The sequence below is a fragment of the Schistocerca americana genome, chromosome 4 (genome assembly GCF_021461395.2).
Source record: "Schistocerca americana isolate TAMUIC-IGC-003095 chromosome 4, iqSchAmer2.1, whole genome shotgun sequence".
NCBI classification, from domain to species: Eukaryota; Metazoa; Arthropoda; class Insecta; order Orthoptera; family Acrididae; genus Schistocerca; species Schistocerca americana.
The window spans coordinates 258,993,741-259,014,069 of NC_060122.1; the positions used below are offsets into that span (position 1 = coordinate 258,993,741).

The 20,329-nt window shown below is 42.6% G+C and overlaps 1 protein-coding gene across 1 annotated transcript in view; it reads right to left on the reverse strand.

Moving 5' to 3' along the window:
- Positions 1–20,329, reverse strand: part of LOC124612301 — a 114,507-nt gene that overhangs the window by 83,283 nt on the left and 10,895 nt on the right. Inside the window, exon 2 of the mRNA XM_047140414.1 lies at positions 146–305. Coding sequence (XP_046996370.1) covers positions 146–305 — 160 coding nt within the window. The remainder of the gene's footprint in view (positions 1–145; positions 306–20,329) is intronic.

The following is a 20,329-nucleotide window of genomic DNA, read 5'->3' on the forward strand; positions in this document are numbered from 1 at the left end:
TCTCTTAAAATGACTAATGTGGAGGAGGCTACCACAGTCATCAAGGAAAGCACTTCACAAATTCCAAAATTATTTTAAATTACAGTCTTAATAATACTATTTATTTCTAATACAGTAATAATCTCGACTGGAAGCAGCGACTCACTTAAGCTCTAGGATGAAGTCGTGAATGGCTAGGTTGTTGAAGCCCAGACTGCGGACAGCATCATCGAACTGGTCCACGAGGCTGGAAAAGTAGTCTTCCGGCGTCAGAGCAGCGCCACGCACGACGTGACGTTTGACGGACGCAGCGCGTGTACCTTCAGCTGAAGGAGAAAACGTAGTAAGTGTAGTACATCGATGGTGTGAATCTCAGATGAGGAGAAAAGCTGAATTAGTAAAAAGGAAAATGGAAAACACTGTAGGCGATGAAATCTACTTTCTTCGGATAACTTGCTATTCAGATCCTCCAGTTTAATTACAGGACACCGTATTTAAAGTTTTACGAGGCATCAGGAAGCCTTCTGCATTGCTTATCTGTGTTTAGTCGACGTTTAAATTACATTCGTTGTATTTCGCAGAGACGAAGTGTAATTGTGATCGTGATGTCCCAGATACATAATCCCGTATCCTACGAGAATGTCCATTGAAACGAAAATTAAACATGGCTGATAGACACAAAAATACACGTGCACCCAAGGATATGGTAGTTTCCATCACAGATTCTTCGCACAGGATGCGTTTGTCGATAATCAAATGCTAGCCGACAAAAATTCAATTAATATTCTGTGAAATGCAGATAAAAGATCAAGCTGGTGCTAAGATTAGTTGTTTCGCTGTCCCTAAAATCCTGAAATCGATAGTTGTGACAGAACTAGATATAACACAAGACATCAGGTACGTCACATTCTACAAAATAATGATTACGTTGACTACAAAAATACATATACAGGATGTTTTAGAATTCCTATTATAGGCTTATAGGGGTAGCAGAGGGGACTTAGTAGATGAAATTTTGATAAGGAACGCATGTCCGTAAGTATTCCTTTCCGATATAAAATAAGTTTGAAGATCGGATCACTTTCGAATATCCCACTTCACGGTTCGTATGAAACGGCAGCGACGCGTAAAGCAAGTATGGAGAACTTTTTCAAATCGCCTGAGTCCAGCAGCCACAAATTTAGTCCTACTGCAACAACGGCTGCGAGAAACTGGCACGTTCGTAAATACGAGAATGGTTGACTCTGGTGCCGCAAAGACGCGTTGCAATCTCGACTTTGAAGAGGATACCGTGCGTCACGTAAAAGGGAACCCGACGAAAAGTACTCGTAACGTAGTGCGTGCCACGGGCTCCGTTAGGGTATATATGTCAGAACTCACTGTCTGCGTTATGTACTACTATAAGCGGGAGATTTGTAAGTGATCCGATCTTCCGACTTCCTTTACATCCAAACCGTGCATTTCCGGGCATGGGTTCCTGATCAAATGTTATCAACTATATCGCGTCTATAGCCTCTAGAAGCCTGTAACTCGGATTGTGAAACACCATGTAAATTCGTTAAACGATATTTATTCGAAACGCTGCTCGATTTGTTTCTCCACGAGATCAAGATGTCAGTAGATTGCATCGCCCCGATTGATGCCGTGTTCCTTGACTTGCGGAAAGCCTTACAGACAATTCGTATGGTGGATAAAATTCGTGCGTACGGTACGCCAATTCAGTTTTGTGGTTGGTCTGAACAGTTCCTAGTAAACTAGAGAATATTTCACACGCAAAATTATCGTTGTGCTCATGCCAAAGGGAGTGTTACTCAGACAGTACTGTTATAGGACCACTAAAGACTTACAGAATAGCATCAGAAGCTCCATGATACAGTTAGTGGATGATGCCGTTATCTACAGACAAGGCACAACGCTAGAAATGCAGGAATTGGACGGGACGCTCAGCAGAAACAAACGCAACACTCAAATAAGTGAAAAGACACGTTACTGGTTCATTACACCGCTGCCGTGGAAGCAGTTTCATTAAATACATTGGAGTATGCATACGGAGCAATTTAAAGTGGAATGATCAAAAACACTGGTAGTGGGGAAGGTAGAAACCAGACTGAGATTCAATGAAAACATCTTCAGGAACGTTTCCCATTCCAGAAGGATGTTGCTTTCAAAATCCTCAATCGACCGACACTTGAGCATTGCTCCTGAATATGCTACCCTTCCCAGATAGGATAGACTTTCGCGACGGGTTCGCTTAGTAAGAGCGAAGGCGTCGCGGAGATACTCTGCCAACTCCATTGTTACACGCTACAAGAGAGGCGTCGTGCATCACGGCGCTGTTTGCTATTAATGCTCCGAGAGCGTTCGTTACTAGAGGGGTCAATGAGTATATTGCTTAGTAATACATACAGGTCACCAAAAGACCAAGATGCTGAAATTAGATACTGGAACTCTCTTGAAACTTTGCGCACAGCTGTTCTTCTGTGTACCATGTGTGACAGGAGCGGGGAAAGGGGGCCGTGGGGGGGGGGGGGGGGGGAAGAGAAAGAGACAGTGGTATCCGACGTATTGTGCATCAAATTCCGTATGGTGGTATGCGGGGTGAAGATATAGACGGATATGTATGAGAAGTACCCCCTGCACGTCTTATGGCAGGGGATCAAGTAGGGTATGGATGTGTTCCTCGTGTATCTACCTGTCTGAGAAAGATGGAAGCGATTACTGTAGAAGTGGTGGATAAGTTGTGATCATCCTTACGCAACAAGTGACTGATGTGAGACATTTCAGCCGACTATGCAAGCCAGGAATCAACATTCTAAATGAAACTGGACCGTCACTGTGATTATGGGTTCAAAATTCCTGTTCCGTCACCGTATTGTGTGGTCGAGTACTCGTTCAGAGCTGAATATCTCATCATTAACGTCATCTTTATCATCTTGGTGGACCATGCAGTCCGTTCCCTTCAAATGCCCCATCGTTGCTTCTCATCCACGGGCGTCCAGGATCTCAACGACTAGTCGGGTTGTTGCGCGGGGCCTTTTCTGCAGGTCTTTAGTCGTCCGTTTATGAACTGCTCACATCAACTGCGATTTTATTCTTCCATTTTTTCTTATTTCTGAATTCCTGTCTGATGTCTTAGTTTCTTACTTCTTTTTGATTATTTATATTTTATTTCATTAGTGTCAACTAAAGACTGCCTCAAGATAACTTTTCATTCTTCTTCTTATTTCCCCAAAACACTCTCATTTTATCAGAATAAGCTATTTCTCCTTCATTTGACAATTTCACTCCGCTTTTCTGTTTAATTTCCTGAATTTCTTGTTTTATATTTTGAATTTGTCTCCTTTAAGTAGGGTCGCCTGTTAAATTTACAATTGTTATAAGTCCTTTTTGTCTTGCCACCCCACTCATTTTCTTTATCTGTTTTTTCTGGTTTGGTCGAATGTGTGGATCTTCGTTGTCAATCTGCCTTCCTTCATTCCTAATTCAATCTGCCATTTTGGGACACAGTGGGTATATTTGGTGTTAGAACTCATTTTCCATCGTCGTTTTTGATTAGACACAATGTTTCTCGCAAGATTCTTCTTCCTTTCTTTTCCAAATCATATAATTCCGTTTTGCTTCCAACTAAAAGTAATGCTTCTGACACATAGAGTTTCACAAATGTATTATAATGCCACAGTTTCACATACTGAAAAATCTTGTATTGTACAGGCATCTCACATACATGAATGCAAATTTCATTTTATTATATCCGCTTGTAATTGATTTTTCATCAGTTTTTAATTTCATATTTTAATCCAGATTTTTCTCTTATTTCGATTTTATTTGTTTAATTGTTTATCATGTTTCATGGAATATTTCGAGCAAGCGTTACTTGGTAATGCAAAGCTCCTTACATAGCTTATAGACAGGTATGGCAAACCGACTAACTCTCCAATCGAGCTCATTGTTATTACACTTGTTGGCGTTAAAGAGGTATACTGAACCTTGCAGTGAAATTTCCATTTCCTTTGATTGCTCTTTGTCACTGATCATTTCACAATATTGATGTATACGGTTTAAAGCTTTTGGCCACTGGAACTTTAATTATGGTCTTTCTGTATATTATAAATCGCAAATAAATTCGTCACAGGCTGGATTATATTGTAGGACAGTGAGACAGGTAAGTTCATAAAATTAAAAAAAAAAGTTCAAACGTGTGTGAAATCTTATGGGACTTAACTGCTAAGGTCATCAGTTCCTAAGCTTACACAGTACTTAACCTAAATTATCCTAAGGACAAACACACACACCCTTGCCCGAGGTAGGACTCGAACCTCCGCCGTCCCCAGCAGGACAGTCCATGACTACAGCGCCTGAGACCGCTCGGCTAATCCCGCGCGGTCATAAAGTTCACTTCGCAAGCAGTAGAGATACCAACAACGAATCTTCCGAGGACTCTTGTTCATTTTTTTAAAATAATTGGGGTATATGATTAGTTTTGAGGTTCAAATGTTAACCCTCAGCAAATACAGTAAGGATAAAATCAGACTTACAGTCACACAATGCTTCCGTGAATGGAATGAGATTTCTATGAGGAACTAGGAAATGGAATAACGATGACTAGCTCAACATCAGCGGTAGACAAGGCGCCGTAAAAGAGGAGACTAGTCTTACTGCTTTAGGGGAATTTTCCACTCATGTATTTCAGCCTCAGTTCACACAAGTGATGTTGTTAGCGGTTTCGGCTTATTAACAAATCATTACCAGTTATCTGAAAAAGTTAAACAGCAATTTGTCAACCGAGATTCTTTCACAATCTGAGGTATTGTGAGCATCTCCCTTGGATCGTTCAGTTGACATATTTAAATAATCTAACGATGGTTTGGTTATAAGTAGAAACAGCATGACACCATCTGTGTGATCAGAAAATGAAATAAATTATTAAATTCTCAGTTGGCATATAAATTTCTTAAGAAGTTTTGCAACAAATGTATACTGGCCAGTGTATAAGGGTTCAGGTTCAATGAGAGTAAGGAAAAAAAGTAAATTCCTGTTAAACTTAATAAAATTAATTCAACTGTGAATAGAAAGACAATACTAACAAAGGTAGTCTCTAGGAAATTTAAATCTGCTAATGCGTAACGTTCAATTGGTATAGCTCCAACCACTGCAGTACAACATGCTTGTATTCTTCGTGGCGTACTGTGTATAAAGTGGTTCAGATGATACTGCCAATCCTCGAGCAATGAGACTGTAAGTAGGCTGTTTAGGTTTTTATGTTGGTAACATCACCTAGCGCTCTGTATGAAAATCACTGGCTGTGCTGTGTGCAGTCTGTGGCTGATTGGCATTGTTGGAATATTCGTCATTGTAGTGTTGGGCAGTTGGATGTTAACAGCGCGTAGCGTTGCGCAGTTGGAGGTTAGCCGGCAGCAGTGGTGGATGTGGGAAGTGAGATGCCGGAGCTTTGAGAGCGGATGATATGGACGTGTGTCCGCCAGAGACAGTACATTTGTAAGACTGGATGTCATGAACTGATATATATATTATGACTTTTGAACACTAATAAGGTAAATACATTGTTTGTTTTCTATCAAAATCTTTCATTTGCTAATTATGCCTATCAGTAGTTAGTGACATCAGTAGTTAGAATCTCTTATTTAGCTAGCAGTATTGGCGCTCGCTGTATTGCATCATTTCGAGTAACGAAGTTTTTAGTGAGGTAAGTGATTCATGAAAGGTATAGGTTATTGTTAGTCAGGGTCATTCTTTTGTAGGGATTTTTGAAAGTCAGATTGCGTTGCGCTAAAAATATTGTGTGTCAGTTTAGTGTTGATCAGAATAAGCAAAGAGAATAATGTCTGAGTACATTCAGGTTTAGTCAGCTGTTTGAAAAGCAAATAACGTAAGGGGTTTACCAGCACAGTCTTTCATAAATTTTTCTAAGAAGACGTTTCAAGACTAACTCTTTACAACTTCAGTACAGTTATTACTGTTATAGCTGATTATGATACACTATAAAATTACTAAGCCGTTGGAGTATTCTGACCATACAGTACATCAGAAAAATTAAATTGGAGATGAAAGCAGATGACATCGCCAAACGCAGTCACAAGCTACTTGTGAATTCTACATCTACATCGATATTCTGCAATCCACCTTACGGCCCGCGGAGGGTGGTACTCCTTAACGTGACTAGTCATTTCCTTTCCTGTTAAACTCACAAATACAACGAGGTATAAAGTATTGTCTATATGCCTTATTTCTCCTTTGTTATGTTCGTGGTCCTTACACGCAATGTACGTTGGAGGCAACAGTATCGTTCTGCAGTTAGCGTCAAACGTCGGTCCTCTAAATTTTCTCAATAGTGTTTCTCGAAAAGAATATCGTCTTCGCTCCAGGGATTCCTATTTGAGTTGGCGAACAATCTCGACAACGATTGCGACTTGCTCGAAACTACAAATAACAGCAAATCTCGCCGCCCGTCCCTGAGCTTCTTCGATGTCTCCGTTTAATCTGACATGGTACAGATGTCAAACACTCGAAAAGTAATCAAGAATAGGTTGCCTGAGCGTCCTATATGCAGTTTTCTTTACAGATGAGCCACACTTTCCAAGAATTCTCCCAATACACCGAAGTCGACCATTCGCCTTTCCTACCGCAATTCTCACATGTTCGTTGCATTTCTTATCGCTGTAAACGACATGACTGTTGGAGCAGGATAATACTAAAGCCATATCCTAGCATTATGAGTTTGTTTCTGCTACTCATGCACATTAACTTCCATTTTCCTACATCTAGAGTTTGCTGCCATTCATCATGTAAAATAGAAATTTTGTCGAAGCCATCTTGTGCCCTCCCATAGCCATTCCACTCCGTCACTCTACCGTATACCACGGCATCATCAACAAAAAACAGTAGATTGCTGCCCACCCCATTTGTATGTATCAATCATGTGTATAAATACGGATGAGCTTATTAGAAGTTGATATACAAATGCGTCAATGCTATAAACTTTCGATGGAACACATAGTATGAGGACGGCATGCGTTTCCCGGATACTCACCCAATACTCCTAGTGCATGAGTAACCAGAATACGCATTTATAATTTTATTTTTTGTCACGTTGTAACACCAGACTTCGGCATGTTTAATGAATTTTAATAACCTGTGTAATATTGTGTTTTTAGTTTATTAAGACATCACAGAATGATCGCAACAATTTTTATATATCGTGCAGCTGGGCTTGTGGAATTTTGCTTGTTGCTGATCTTTCGTCTTTGGTCGGTGTTGGCGAGTGTGCTGCTGTCGAGGATACTGTCAGGCGGGCACATGAATGAAATATATACTTCAGGTTTAATGATTTAAGCGCACCTGGAATAATTTTTGTGAACCGGAGTTCCAGAGTTTAACATTCATTGACCTTAGATTATTTGACCTTCTTTTTGGTGACTGGCTAAGCTCGTTTACAAGATTAGAGGCAGCTGTCAATTTCAACTCTTTCTGCTATTGATATTCATGTTTGATAGACTTATGTACGCTTCCCAAAGTGGTTATTGTGGTGTCACCGCCAGACACCACAGTTGCTAGGTGGTAGCCTTTAAATCGGCCGCGGTCCGTTAGTATACGTCGGACCCTCGTGTCGCCACTATCAGCGATTGCAGACCGAGCGCCGCCAGACGACAGGTCTAGTGTAGAGAGACTTCCTAGCACTCGCCCCAGTTGGACCGCCGACTTTTCTAGCGATGGTTCACTGTCTACATACCCTCTCATTTGCAGAGACGACAGTTTAGCATAGCCTTGAGCTACGTCATTTTATACGAACTAGCAAGGCGCCATATTCAGTAACTATGAATGTATTCTGAACAGATAATATTGTGAATCATGTACCGTCTAGAGCGGCGTTCATCATTAATGGATTAAAGTTAAGTGTCAAACTAATTACGTCCGCTTTCTGCATTCTAATTCCTTATCATGTTCCAGACCTCACGTCAGTAATGTCCTTCCCTCCTCACGCTAGCCTGCGTGACCTAAAACGCGTGCATTTCGCCCTCCACTAGTGTTGGCTCTTCTGCCAACACAACAGTTATTCCGGTAACGAACTTTAGCGATGTATCAATACTGATCGTGAGAAACTTCACTTTGTGACTTTGAATGTTTTCTGTTGATTTTCGTGATATAAGTGCGGTAGATGAACATTGCTCGCACATCTTTATACATTCAATACTCTACTCGCATTATATATATTCATATTTTATTTTCAATCCACAATTCACGTAAAGCCACCAACATTATAAAGCCGACGGGAACAATAAAGTCATTTTACTCATCCCCATATGATTATTAGTAACTTGTCTACTATGAAGGGTCTGAGGTTTACTTGAACGTTAAAGTTATGGGATTCAAAGCGACGGTGCACACTGTCCCCTGTGGTACCACAAAAATTGACGCCAGCAAATTACGTCGTGCGTTGCCACACAGATGGTGCACAATAAAATCCGCTGGTACGGGTTAACAGGCGCTAATCCGAGTGTTCCCTTGCCCACCTTCCTCTCGCACGACAGGAAATATAATGTGAGATCTGAGTTTCATCCGTCGTATACAATGTTCAGCATGTACTGTTGTCTGTAATGGGCACTTAGAGGTGAAGTTGATCATGGACAGGCATTTACGCTCTCCGTGGTCCGCACAGCCAGATGCCTCTAAAAGCAGCGATCTGTTTTGGTCCCGTCGTCTCGAGGCACATTTGTGCGCCAGTTTGTAGGTAGCGGTCATTACCTGGCGTTCTCCACCGCGGAAGACCACTATCAGGTAGATGTTTTACGGATAGTGCGTCATCTCAACGGTTAAATCCTCCTGTGATGTTGCTATGGAATATGCTAATCCAGTGGGCAAGTTCCCGTGCAGACAACCCTCCTTGTTATAAAATGACATTGTCAGCACGGCGGAAGTTCGAAGTGATACTTCGAGGCAGACGAACAAACTGTACTGTTACCAGAAACAGCTTAGTCCCGTTCGTCACCAGAGGTACAGTGCCCCGTTCTGAATCGCACGAATGTTGCAGATTTACCTGTACGTTCACCACACAGGTTTCTCTACGTAACGACTTTATGTAGGGATATGCGTGGTCAAATTGGTGATAAAAAAATAAGTATTCGGAATAACACAAATAAAGTAAATAATGAAGGTTATGGTATACCCTAGGACGCTCAAGCTTAGTTTCTAAGTTGGATGCCGAAAGGGGGGTGGGGGTGGAGGAGGAGAAGTAGGAGGGAGTTGCGGTTGACCGTCTTGTACTAAAATAGTCTAATGATAAAAAATTTAATTTTCAAATAAGTTTATGTATTTCAACTAAAGCAGTAAGTAACTTATAAATGTCATTAACAGTTGTGAATATTAGGTTGAGTCAATAAAAACCTTGCGTGTTACCATAACAAACAGAAATGTATTGACATATCGGACAAACTACTGAGTCCTCCATTTCAAAGCAGCAGAAACATTTCACAGTTCCTTCTGAATTGTACATCCATGATTATGACACTTTCCATAATACTGTCTTGGCTTACGTAGATTATTGCACTTCTGCTTCTTTGTTTTAGCCTCTTTTACAGAAACATTGCACCGACCTTCCCTGTGGTAGGTTGGTCTGCATATTTTGTCACTTCTTTGATTTTCCTTTGTAGAATACTTTCCATTGTCTGTGCGATTTGATCAGACAGCTCTCTTACATTGGTATTTCTTTCCGCTACCTACGGTTTCACTGGTTCCAGCCCAACATTCAGAAGGAAAAGTTTCCGGTTGTTGTGTTTATTCTCTTTCCACCTTGGACGTTGCTGGTTTCATATTGTGGTAGCACTGATAAGACAATATCGACAAGAGAGTAAAATATTGATAGAGACCATTTCTTTGTTCCCCTCCTGCAGGCGAGCAACTTCATCAATGGTATCAGGATCTCCTTTAGTGGGGTTAAGATATACAGGGTGAGTCACCTAACATTACCGCTGGATATATTTCGTAAACCACATCAAATACTGACGAATCGATTCCACAGACCGAACGTGAGGAGAAGGGCTAGTGTAATTGGTTAATACAAACCATAAAAAAAATACACGGAAGTATGATTTTTAACACAAACATACGTGTTTTTAAATGGAACCCCGTTAGTTTTGTTAGCACATCTGAACATATAAACAAATACGTAATCAGTGCCGTTTGTTGCATTGTAAAATGTTAATTACATCCGGAGATATTGTAACCTAAAGTTGACGCTTGAGTACCACTCCTCCGCTGTTCGATCGTGTGTATCGGAGAGCACCGAATTACGTAGGGATCCAAAGGGAACAGTGATGGACCTTAGGTACAGAAGAGACTGGAACAGCAAATTACGTCCACATGCTAACACCTTTTTATCGGTCTTTTTCACTGACGCACATGTACATTACCCTGAGGGGTCAGGTACACGTACACACGTGGTTTCCGTTTTCAATTACGGAGTGGAATACAGTGTGTCCCGGCATGTCAGACCAATAGATGTTCAATGTGGTGGACATCATTTGCTGCATACAACTGGAATCTCTGGCGTAATGAATGTCGTACACGTCGCAGTACATCTGGTGTAATGTCGTCGCAGGCAGCCACAATACGTTGATTCATATCCTCTGGGGTTGTAGGCACATCACGGTACACATTCTCCTTTAGCGTACCCCACAGAAAGAAGTCCAGAGGTGTAAGATCAGGAGAACGGGCTGGCCAATTTATGCGTCCTCCACGTCCTATGAAACGCCCGTCGAACATCCTGTCAAGGGTCAGCCTAGTGTTAATTGCGGAATGTGCAGGTGCACCATCATGCTGATACCACATACGTCGACGCGTTTCCAGTGGGACATTTTCGAGCAACGTTGGCAGATCATTCTGTAGAAACGCGATGTATGTTGCAGCTGTTTGGGCCTCTGCAATGAAGTGAGGACCAATGAGGTGGTCGCCAGTGATTCCGCACCATACATTTACAGTCCACGGTCGTTGTCGCTCTACCTGTCTGAGCCAGCGAGGATTGTCCACGGACCAGTAATGCATGTTCCGTAGATTCGCTGGCCCGTGGTTTGCGAAACCCGCTTCATTGGTAAACAGGGAGAACTGCAACGCATTCTCTGTTAATGCCCATTGACAGAATTGCACTCGATGATTAAAGTCATCACCATGTAATTGCTGATGTAGCGACACATGAAACGGGTGAAAGCGGTGACGATGCAGTATGCGCATGACACTACTTTGACTCAGTCCACCGGCTCTCGCAATGTCCCGTGTACTCATGTGTGGGTTCATGGCAACAGCAGCTAACACACCAACTGCACTCGCTTCTCCTGTGGCGGGCCTGTTATGGACCCGTTTGCGTGCTACGACCATACCTGTTGCATACAGTTGGCGGTAGATGTTTTGCAATGTGCGGCACGTTGGATGCTCTCTGCCCGGGTACCGTTCTGCATACACCCTGCAGGCTTCAGCTGCATTTCGTCGACACTCGCCATAGATGAGTATCATCTCCGCCTTTTCAGAGTTCGAATACACCATGGTCACAGATCCTACAACACTACACTATCACAGACGTCTGGTAACACGGTGTACTACAGTTGGTCTGCGTGCGGAGACGAGTGCAGAATAACAATAGCAGCAAGCGCTACATGCGGACACTGCGACAGCTAGACCAAACCACAACAGTGCACTACAGCCACACTCGTAAACACGGTCGTCATCGTAAACATGTCCCTGCAGATGCTGCTCGCCGACCGTGGCCTGTGTTTGTTACAACACGCAACTGAACGTCGGAGGTTTCAAGCGTCAACTTTAGGTTACAATATCTCCGGGTGTAATTCACATTTTACAATGCAACAAACGGCACTAATTACTTATTTGTTTATATGTTCAGATGTGCTAACAAAACTAACGTGGTTCCATTTAAAAAAACGTAGGTTTGTGTTAAAAAACATACTTCCGTGCATTTTTGTATGGTTTGTATTAAACAAATACACTAGCCCCTCTCCTCACTTTCGGTCTGTGGAATCGGTTCGTCAGTATTTGATGTGATTTACGAAATATATCCAGCGGTAACGTTAGGTGACTCACCCTGTATATTTATGAGAGCTTTACTCTTCCCTCCTCCTTCATTGTCTGCATCTTGGTGCGTTGTTGATAACATCGGCAAGTTTTTACTAGATTTTGTTTTACTATATAGGATACCAAAGTGATTGGTAGCGTACCCGTTGCTGGGTCTGTAAACGAGACAACTGAAGAATATAGTTCTCAATTTGAAGCGTTCGTCATGATGTCTGGGATACACTTCCTGTTTAAATGGAGAATTCCTATTGTACTAACGTTGTAGCCCTGGTATAACGTTTCGGACATATCCACCAAGATTTAGTAGCGGTCTGCAGCAATATTTCCACGAGCATTTTTTACAGGCACTGCCACACATGTAATGTCCACTGATGAACCTCGTTCTTCCTTGAACAAACTCTGTAAGGTTCCATATTCATGACCTCTCTGTCTGCTACGTCTGGCGTCATATGTATAATGATGCCATACTTGGCCGGTTTCTCCTTCATAAATACTTTCAATGACGTCCCCTAAACGAGCTGAGCATCTCCTCAGTGGCGAGACGCACTCCTGGTTTAAACAGTAATGAAAACATAAGGGATTCCGGTCGACTTCTCTCCCTTCTTTCTTCGCTGGAGAGTAGTTTTACCATCAAACCTAATGATTCTATTAAGTATCTTGAAACGATCTCTTGCCATAATAATCGTGAAAACAACCTGACCCATCACGTTTATTCAGAAATTGTGTACACTGAAGAATTGTCATTTTTTGGAACCGTAAGTATCAGTATTCCTACAAAGGCATCTACACAAATCAAAAAAAGCTTTCGCATCGACCCGGTTCCCAAGACTCCTGAGGACAGGCGTTGACTGTGGATATTGTATCGCCGGCTGTTGTGGCCGAGCGGTTCTAGGCGCTTGAGTCGGGACCGTGCGACCGCTACGGTCGCCGGTTCGAATCCTGCCTCGGGCATGGATGTGTGTGATGTCCTTAGGTTAGTTAGGTTTAAGTAGTTCTAAGTTCTAGGGGACTGATGACCTCAGATGTTAAGTGCTCAGAGCCATTTGAACAATTTGATATTGTGTCACAGGCACAGTCCCTTTGACTGTTCAGAGATGTCACTAAACCCGCCCAAAGATGTAAACAACCATGCATGAGCTGTCCCTATTAGACAGAGGGCGTCAGAAGCAGATCAGTTCGTCATTCCACCAGGATGGAGGCACACGGCATGTGTTGTATGTACTTCAACCATGCCTAGACGGTCAATACCGTCGTTCGATCGCGTCCGCATTGTTACTTTGTGCCAAGAAGGGCTCTCAAATGGTTCAAATGGCTCTGAGCACTATGGGACTTAACATCTGTGGTCATCAGTCCCCTAGAACTTAGAACTACTTAAACCTAACTAACCTAAGGACATCACACACATCCATGCCCGAGGCAGGATTCGAACCTGCGACCGTAGAAGGGCTCTCAACAAGGGAAGTGTCCAGCTGTCTCTGAGTGAACCAAAGCGACGTTGTTCGGACAAGGAGGAGATACAGCGAGACAGGAACTGTCGATGACATGCCTCGGTCCGGACGCCCAAGGACTACTACTGCAGTGGATGATGGCTATCTACGGATTATGGCTAGGAGGAATCCTGACAGCAACGCCACCAAGTTGAATAATGTTTTTCGTGCACCAGCAGGACGTCGTGCTATGACTCAAACTGTGTGCAACAGGCTGCATGATGCACAACTTCACTCCCGACGTCCATGGCGAGGTCCATCTTAGTAATCACGGCACCATGCAGTGCGGTACAGATGGACCCAACAACATGCCAAATGGGCCGCTCAGGATTGGCATAACGTTCTCTTCACCGATGAATGTCGCGTATGCCTTCAACCAGACAATCGTCGGAGACGTGTCTGGAGGCAACCCGATCAGGCTTAACGCCTTAGACACACTGTTCAGTGAGTGCTGCAAGGTGGAGGTTCCCTGCTGTTTTGGGTTGGCATTATGTGAGACTGACATACGCCGCTGGTGGTCATGGGAGGCGCCGTAACGGCTGTACGATACGGCAATGTCATCCTCCGATCGATAGTGCAACCATATAGGCAGCATATTGGTGAGACATTCGTCTTCATGGACGAAAATTCGCGGCCCCATCATGGACATCTTGTGAATGACTTCCTTCAGGATTACGACATCGCTCGACTAGAGGGGCCAGCATGTTCTCCAGACATGAACACTATCGAACATGCGATGTTTATGGACGACGTGGCCCACCAACCACTCCGAGGGATCTACGCCGAATCGCCGTTGAGGAGTGGGGCAATCTGGATCGATGGTGCCGTGATGAACTTGTGGATAATATGCCATCAGTGCAAGAGGACGTGCTACTGTGTATTAGAGGTACTAGTGTGTACAGAAATCTGGAGTATCACCTCTGAAGGTCTCGCTGTATGGTGGTACAACATGCAGTGAGCAATAAAAAGGACGGATATGATGTTTATATTGATTTATATTCCAATTTTCTTTGCAGGTTCCGGTGATGCAAAACTGCTTTTGTTGTTCGTATTTCTTTCTCATTAGTAGAAGTAACGTTTAGCCTAATTGACTCTTCATTTGAATGTTATAGTAAAACATCCAAGATGTCAGTGTAAAAAGTAATATCAAGGCTTTTCCAGGAAAATCTCAGAAATGACCTGGACTTTCGCCTGCCTGCTCCCTTACTATATTTACAAGAGACCTGCTAGGTGTTCTGGGCCGTGTGACTACATACCTTCTTCCAGAGTTGGTCACAGTCACACCCTCCCGGTCGCTACCTCAAGCTACATCATCTTCTTCGCCTTCATCATCCCTGACGTCCACATCCCTTTCTCAGTCTGAATCTTAGTCCTTAACACGATCCTCATCCTGACTTTCACTCCCTGAGATGGATTCTTGATTTAGAATTTCGCTCACGACAATTTCTAAACTTGATTCACGTGTTATTTTAGACATTTCCGAGTCTCTGTGTGGACAGCAGGGAACTGAAGTAACTCACACGGAATGCACAAGATAGATAACAGATGAATTTCAGCAACAATCACTTCCTCTGAAAACGAACTGTTGGTTGAAAATGTCAACAATGTCAGCCAACAAGAAACATACAATTCCCTTGTTTACAGGCAGGAAATAGGTCGTACATAGAAAAGTTTTCTGTAGTGTGGAGACGTAAGGGGGAGACTGGTGAATTCGTACTAAGATTTTGTTTTTTTTCATTCAAGAGGCGTTTTCTACTAAATTTGTTGACACTAATGTTTCTTACAAAATTCAGTAAACAATAACTCAAAGTTAAAATCATGTACAACATTTATTTGGGGAAAAAGTAAGGAACATATACAGTGATGTGTTCAACGCCAGCTCTTCACCCCCTGCCCACCCCCTCTCCCCTACTCCTTAGACGTCATAGTGTTAACCTTCTTAGCGATTATTTATGATCAGACTGACATCAGCGAAGAAAGTGTATCACCTGTGTTAAGACTTAAGATATTTTGAAAAATATATTTCTTAATTTACACACACAGAACACAGCATTGTGTATGTGTGAAACAGAGGCCAGGAGAAACCTAGGCGGACTATTTGTATGTATTTTAAAATTGTTTTTGATGGAGTATGCTGAAAATTAAGGGAGCGAATGAAGTACAAAGGCACCCAAGAATACGAAGATGTTTATCCGAAAGAGAGGTTCTTCAGAGAGGCATATGCCGTTGATTGCGCGAAGGGTGTCAAGAACAAACTCACGATAAAAGTGATGGGGACAAATGTGGCAAAAGATGTCTGTGCAGTAAGAGTTGAATTGACACACGCAGGGTGTTCACAAATTCCTTTTGTAGAGGGGAGTGAGTACGTAACGTTTTGGATGGGAAGCCACGTTCGAGGACGTGCGGTTTCCGTTCTACAACCGTCTGAAAACACGTTTGCTAGGTAGGTATGCACCTGGGTAATGACAACGGGGGAGTGGTTATGTCGGATGGTCCGATGTCGTTTGACGTCTGCCCTACCTCTCTGACCTGGTTCGACTTATATGTGACTGTTAGATCAATATAGTTGAGCACATTGTTTGCATAATACACTAACGTAATCTTTCTGAATGGTGAAGCTCCCGGTAACCGATGAACTGCTTGTCTCCTTTATCAAGATCGTTCTCCACAATGTCGAACTCCATCGCACACCCTTTTCCGCACAATTACCATAATTGCTCAAAGGTATTGAGGAAGGGTATCTTTAGTGTCAGCAGATGTGATTGTGGTACTCCAAGAAGCAGCCTCACCCTCGAATTGGAAGATGCCATACTGCATCAGGTTGAAGAGAACCAGTCATCAATTACATGAGTGATTTCTTTAGCTATTAATGAGTAGAACTGTAAAACAAATGATGTACTGGGTCACACCAGCTCAGTTACATGTAATAGTTGTCACGTTACCAACATGTTAGCCGGCCGGAGTGGCCGTGCGGTTCTAGGCGCTACAGTCTGGAGCCGAGGGACCTCAGAAGTTGAGTCGCATAGTGCTCAGAGCCATTTGAACCATTTGAACCAACATGTTTCCCAATGGTTTTAGCACGGAAACTGTAAGTTTCCGGACATGTGTTTTAGTTCTAAATATTATCTTCCCACTTCCCTCTACGAGTCATAGAAGCTTGTAACGGGAGTTATCGACAACCTTGTATAATAACCGCTATAATTCTTTCCTCATGTTTCTTTATAATGCACTGGCGATAGGTGAAAATATATTTTCATATGTGTCTCAAGAGGTCTAGAAAAATTTTTCAGGTTGAAAAACGCCATGCTTCTGTTCATCAATAAATGAAGAATATGATTTAGTGGGACATTATATCTTCTTGCAGAAATATTGAGAGGGGGCGAGTTGCTCGCAACCTATTTTTCTTATACGGAAAATTATTAAAGATTTCGTTATAACCTGGAACACCTTGAGCGAGTCTCTAGAAAGTTAATGGCCTGAGCAGAAGTTGATTGAGCCTGGTAGGGCGCTAAGAGCAAGAGGTATTTTTATGATTCTTAGCTCGTAGAAACGGCATCTTGCGAGTTGAAGGCAGTGAGCCCATCCGTTAGTAAGTCTTGTCGGACAGGTCCACAGCTGTACAGGGCAGACAGGATTCCAGCAGAAAAATGCCACACTACCCGCCGCGGCGCCAGCAGAAGCCTGGGCTGGGTCGATGGTCTGAAGGAACGCGTCTACACGATGGAGTCATAAACCGGGCATTGTGTGCAGAGCCAGGCATAATAAAAATTCACCTGTTTTCGTGTTTGCCGATAGTGCAAATAGGCCAGTGAACCACTTACCCAGCCGCCTCGGTTGTATAAGAAAAATCCGGTGTCTGAGAAACGTTTGGGGACTAGCTAGGACTAACAAGCTCCAAGTCACAGGCGATTTAGATAAAGTTCTTTGAGACTGTATCTGTTCGCTTATTCGCATGGGAAGAGACACGACAAAAAAAAAAAAAAAAAAAAAAAAAGAAAAACATTATTCCTTCCGCCTCTGTGAGAACTAAAAAAGCCTGTAAATGGCGTTTCCTTTTTTTACACAGACGCAGGTTTCTTAACTCTTGGCCTGGTTTGACATGAGTTTGTGCTGTCGTGTTGGAGGGGAGATTTAGCTCTTCTAGATCCCCGTGATTGGCTCAAGATGAGGTGAGGGTGGTGTCGTTCGTGCACTTTGTGGGAAAACGGAATTTTTTTCTGGAGAGGTGCGAAGCACTCGGGTGCGGGACTTTGGTCTGGTAAGCACTTCTGGTCGAAGCTCTGGCCTGCCCTGAGACTGACTTCACTCGCGAGTAGTGTGGACTGGGGAGCCTGTGGTGAAGTTCTTACTGCACCGACAGTGTGACTTCAAACGTCTCGCACTACTTGGTTGCCGAAGGTACACCTATTCGTTTTTGGTTTACCAGTCTTGACATTTGGTATCCTTGTGCGCTCTGTCGTGTAAGTGAGCCAAATTGGTCCTTGGTACCACCAGCGAACGAGTGTGCCACACACTGAAATCTACCGTGATTTGAGGGCTCTGCTAGAGAGTAAATTGCGATCCGTCTGCCTGATTGCTAGACCCTGACATTTCTCATTTCTTTCTTCGCCACGATCGATTCACAGGTGCCGCCAGGTCTCACCTCCGCCGCACGCATCTCGCCAGCTGCAAGTCACGTCATCGCACGAAGCGCACAGGGTAACGTACTGCCGCTCCGGCATTGTCTGGACGCAAAAATCTCAATCGCCACTTGCTCTCAGCTGCACCTATGTAGATAAACTTCAGTAGACTTGATCAATCAAAGTCTGCTCAGCGTCAGATCAACTCAGCTTCCGTTATCCACAGTTTTAGGGCCAGAGTACTTGACCGACTGTTCACCTAGTTAAACTGTCTCTGCCACCCAGGATCCACACAGTGGAGTAGTAAATAACCAGTTAGTTCTTTAGGGTATTAAATCGATAACTTGTTTAGTATAATTTATGACTAGTTTGGGAAAAATAAATGTTGTTATTACACTAACTTTTGCCAACGTCCTCAATCGTTTAAATATTCCCACCAGAGTTACCTTTCAATATTTCGCGATTTGGATCTTCTTTAGGAAGGTTTATCCAACATATTCAGTATTATTTTGTAAACGTTTCCATAATAGAAAAACCTGATATGAAATATTAGAAAAATAGAAAACTTTGACGTGAATGGAGTAGTTCAAGTAACCAGACGAATGTTGATCCTTATAGGCCCCGCTTCTTTTAGCGCCGCTGCCCTACTGCTTAAATGATCAAACTTTTGCCGTTAGCATAGGGTAAAGGGTGAGTACATTCCTGACAACACAACACACTGTGATAGGAGTCATTTGAACTTTTCCATAAGACACTGTTTTATGGTGTATCTCCCCCTCTCTCTCCTATTATGGTGTGACCATAATACCGACACCGTCTCTGTGCCTCCAGCTTCACATTCACGAAGAATAACACAAGGTAGCACTGTACTGAAAACCACCAAGCTCATTGACGTTATACAACTAAATGACCAGCAGGTCTAACACGCAAACTAATTAAGTGGTTTAGAAGTAAACGGCTAGCCTCGGGATATGAGAGATACAAAGAATCGTGGTATGTTGTCTAGAACTAAAACGAATCGGACATACATCTAAGAACTGAAAAGTCAGAATAGCGACTGTTGCACACGGTACTTGTAGTGTACAATTCCGTGTGTCCCACGTCTGTGCAGCGTATGAGTCACTTTTATCAGAAAATCTTCCTCAATGAAACTCTTGAAACAACAGGGAGAGTAAGAAACATATTGGCGGTTCAGTGCCTCTTTTACTTTAAAAATTGCCTGTTTTACATTCTAATGCATTCTGCAGAAATTTCTGTAACAAGCTGTCAGTGATAAGCAAAAAATTTTTTATACTCACATTCTTCCTTAATATGTGCGGAAAAATGTTTGATGCTGGCAGTAAATACGAGTATGGATGGAAAAATTATTATAAATCCTTCTGAAATTTCTAAAAGAGTAAGAACTTCAAGGTTTCCTGACTATTCTGTAGCAAAGTTTATTATAATATAAACAACCACAACCATTTGCTTCAGACACAAATCACATCCTGAGTATTTAATCATCGTTATTTTAAACTCCAGCTCTTTTCCGATAACCCAGTATAATTTCCTGTACACATCATAGTACACGGCTGACCATTCTTAATACCTGGTTACAGCTGCTGTTGCCTTAGAGCCGGTGTACACGAGCTGCGAATCTTTGAACATATCAAAATTAATATCAAAATGGGTCGGAAGAATCGAATGTCTTTTTCTACACTTAATGTGCAATTTGTTTTTAGGGTGGAATGGTTAATATTGTTATATGTTGCTGATATGGTCATTCTGTGGGCGGTGTGCAATGTACGAGGCGTGTTTTTTAAGTAAGTGCCGTTTTGAATTTAAAAAAAGACGTGCTAAGATATCTCAATAATTTTATTTTTACATAAAAGCCTGTACCTTAATCTACGCACTGACACCATTACAGTCTGATTCTTCCTTGTTTACGTTGGGTATTGAATGTTTAAGATGCCTCCGATAATCGTGAGTCCCGCCGACTGTGAAGTGCGGGCTGTTATAAGATTTTTTAGTGCTAAAGGCCTAAAAGCGATAGATATTCATCGTGAGATCTGTGCAGTTTACGGAGAAAACATTATGAGTGATGGAATGGTAGGAAAATGGGTGAGAGCATTTAAAGATGGCCGCACAAATACGCATGATGAACAACGGAGT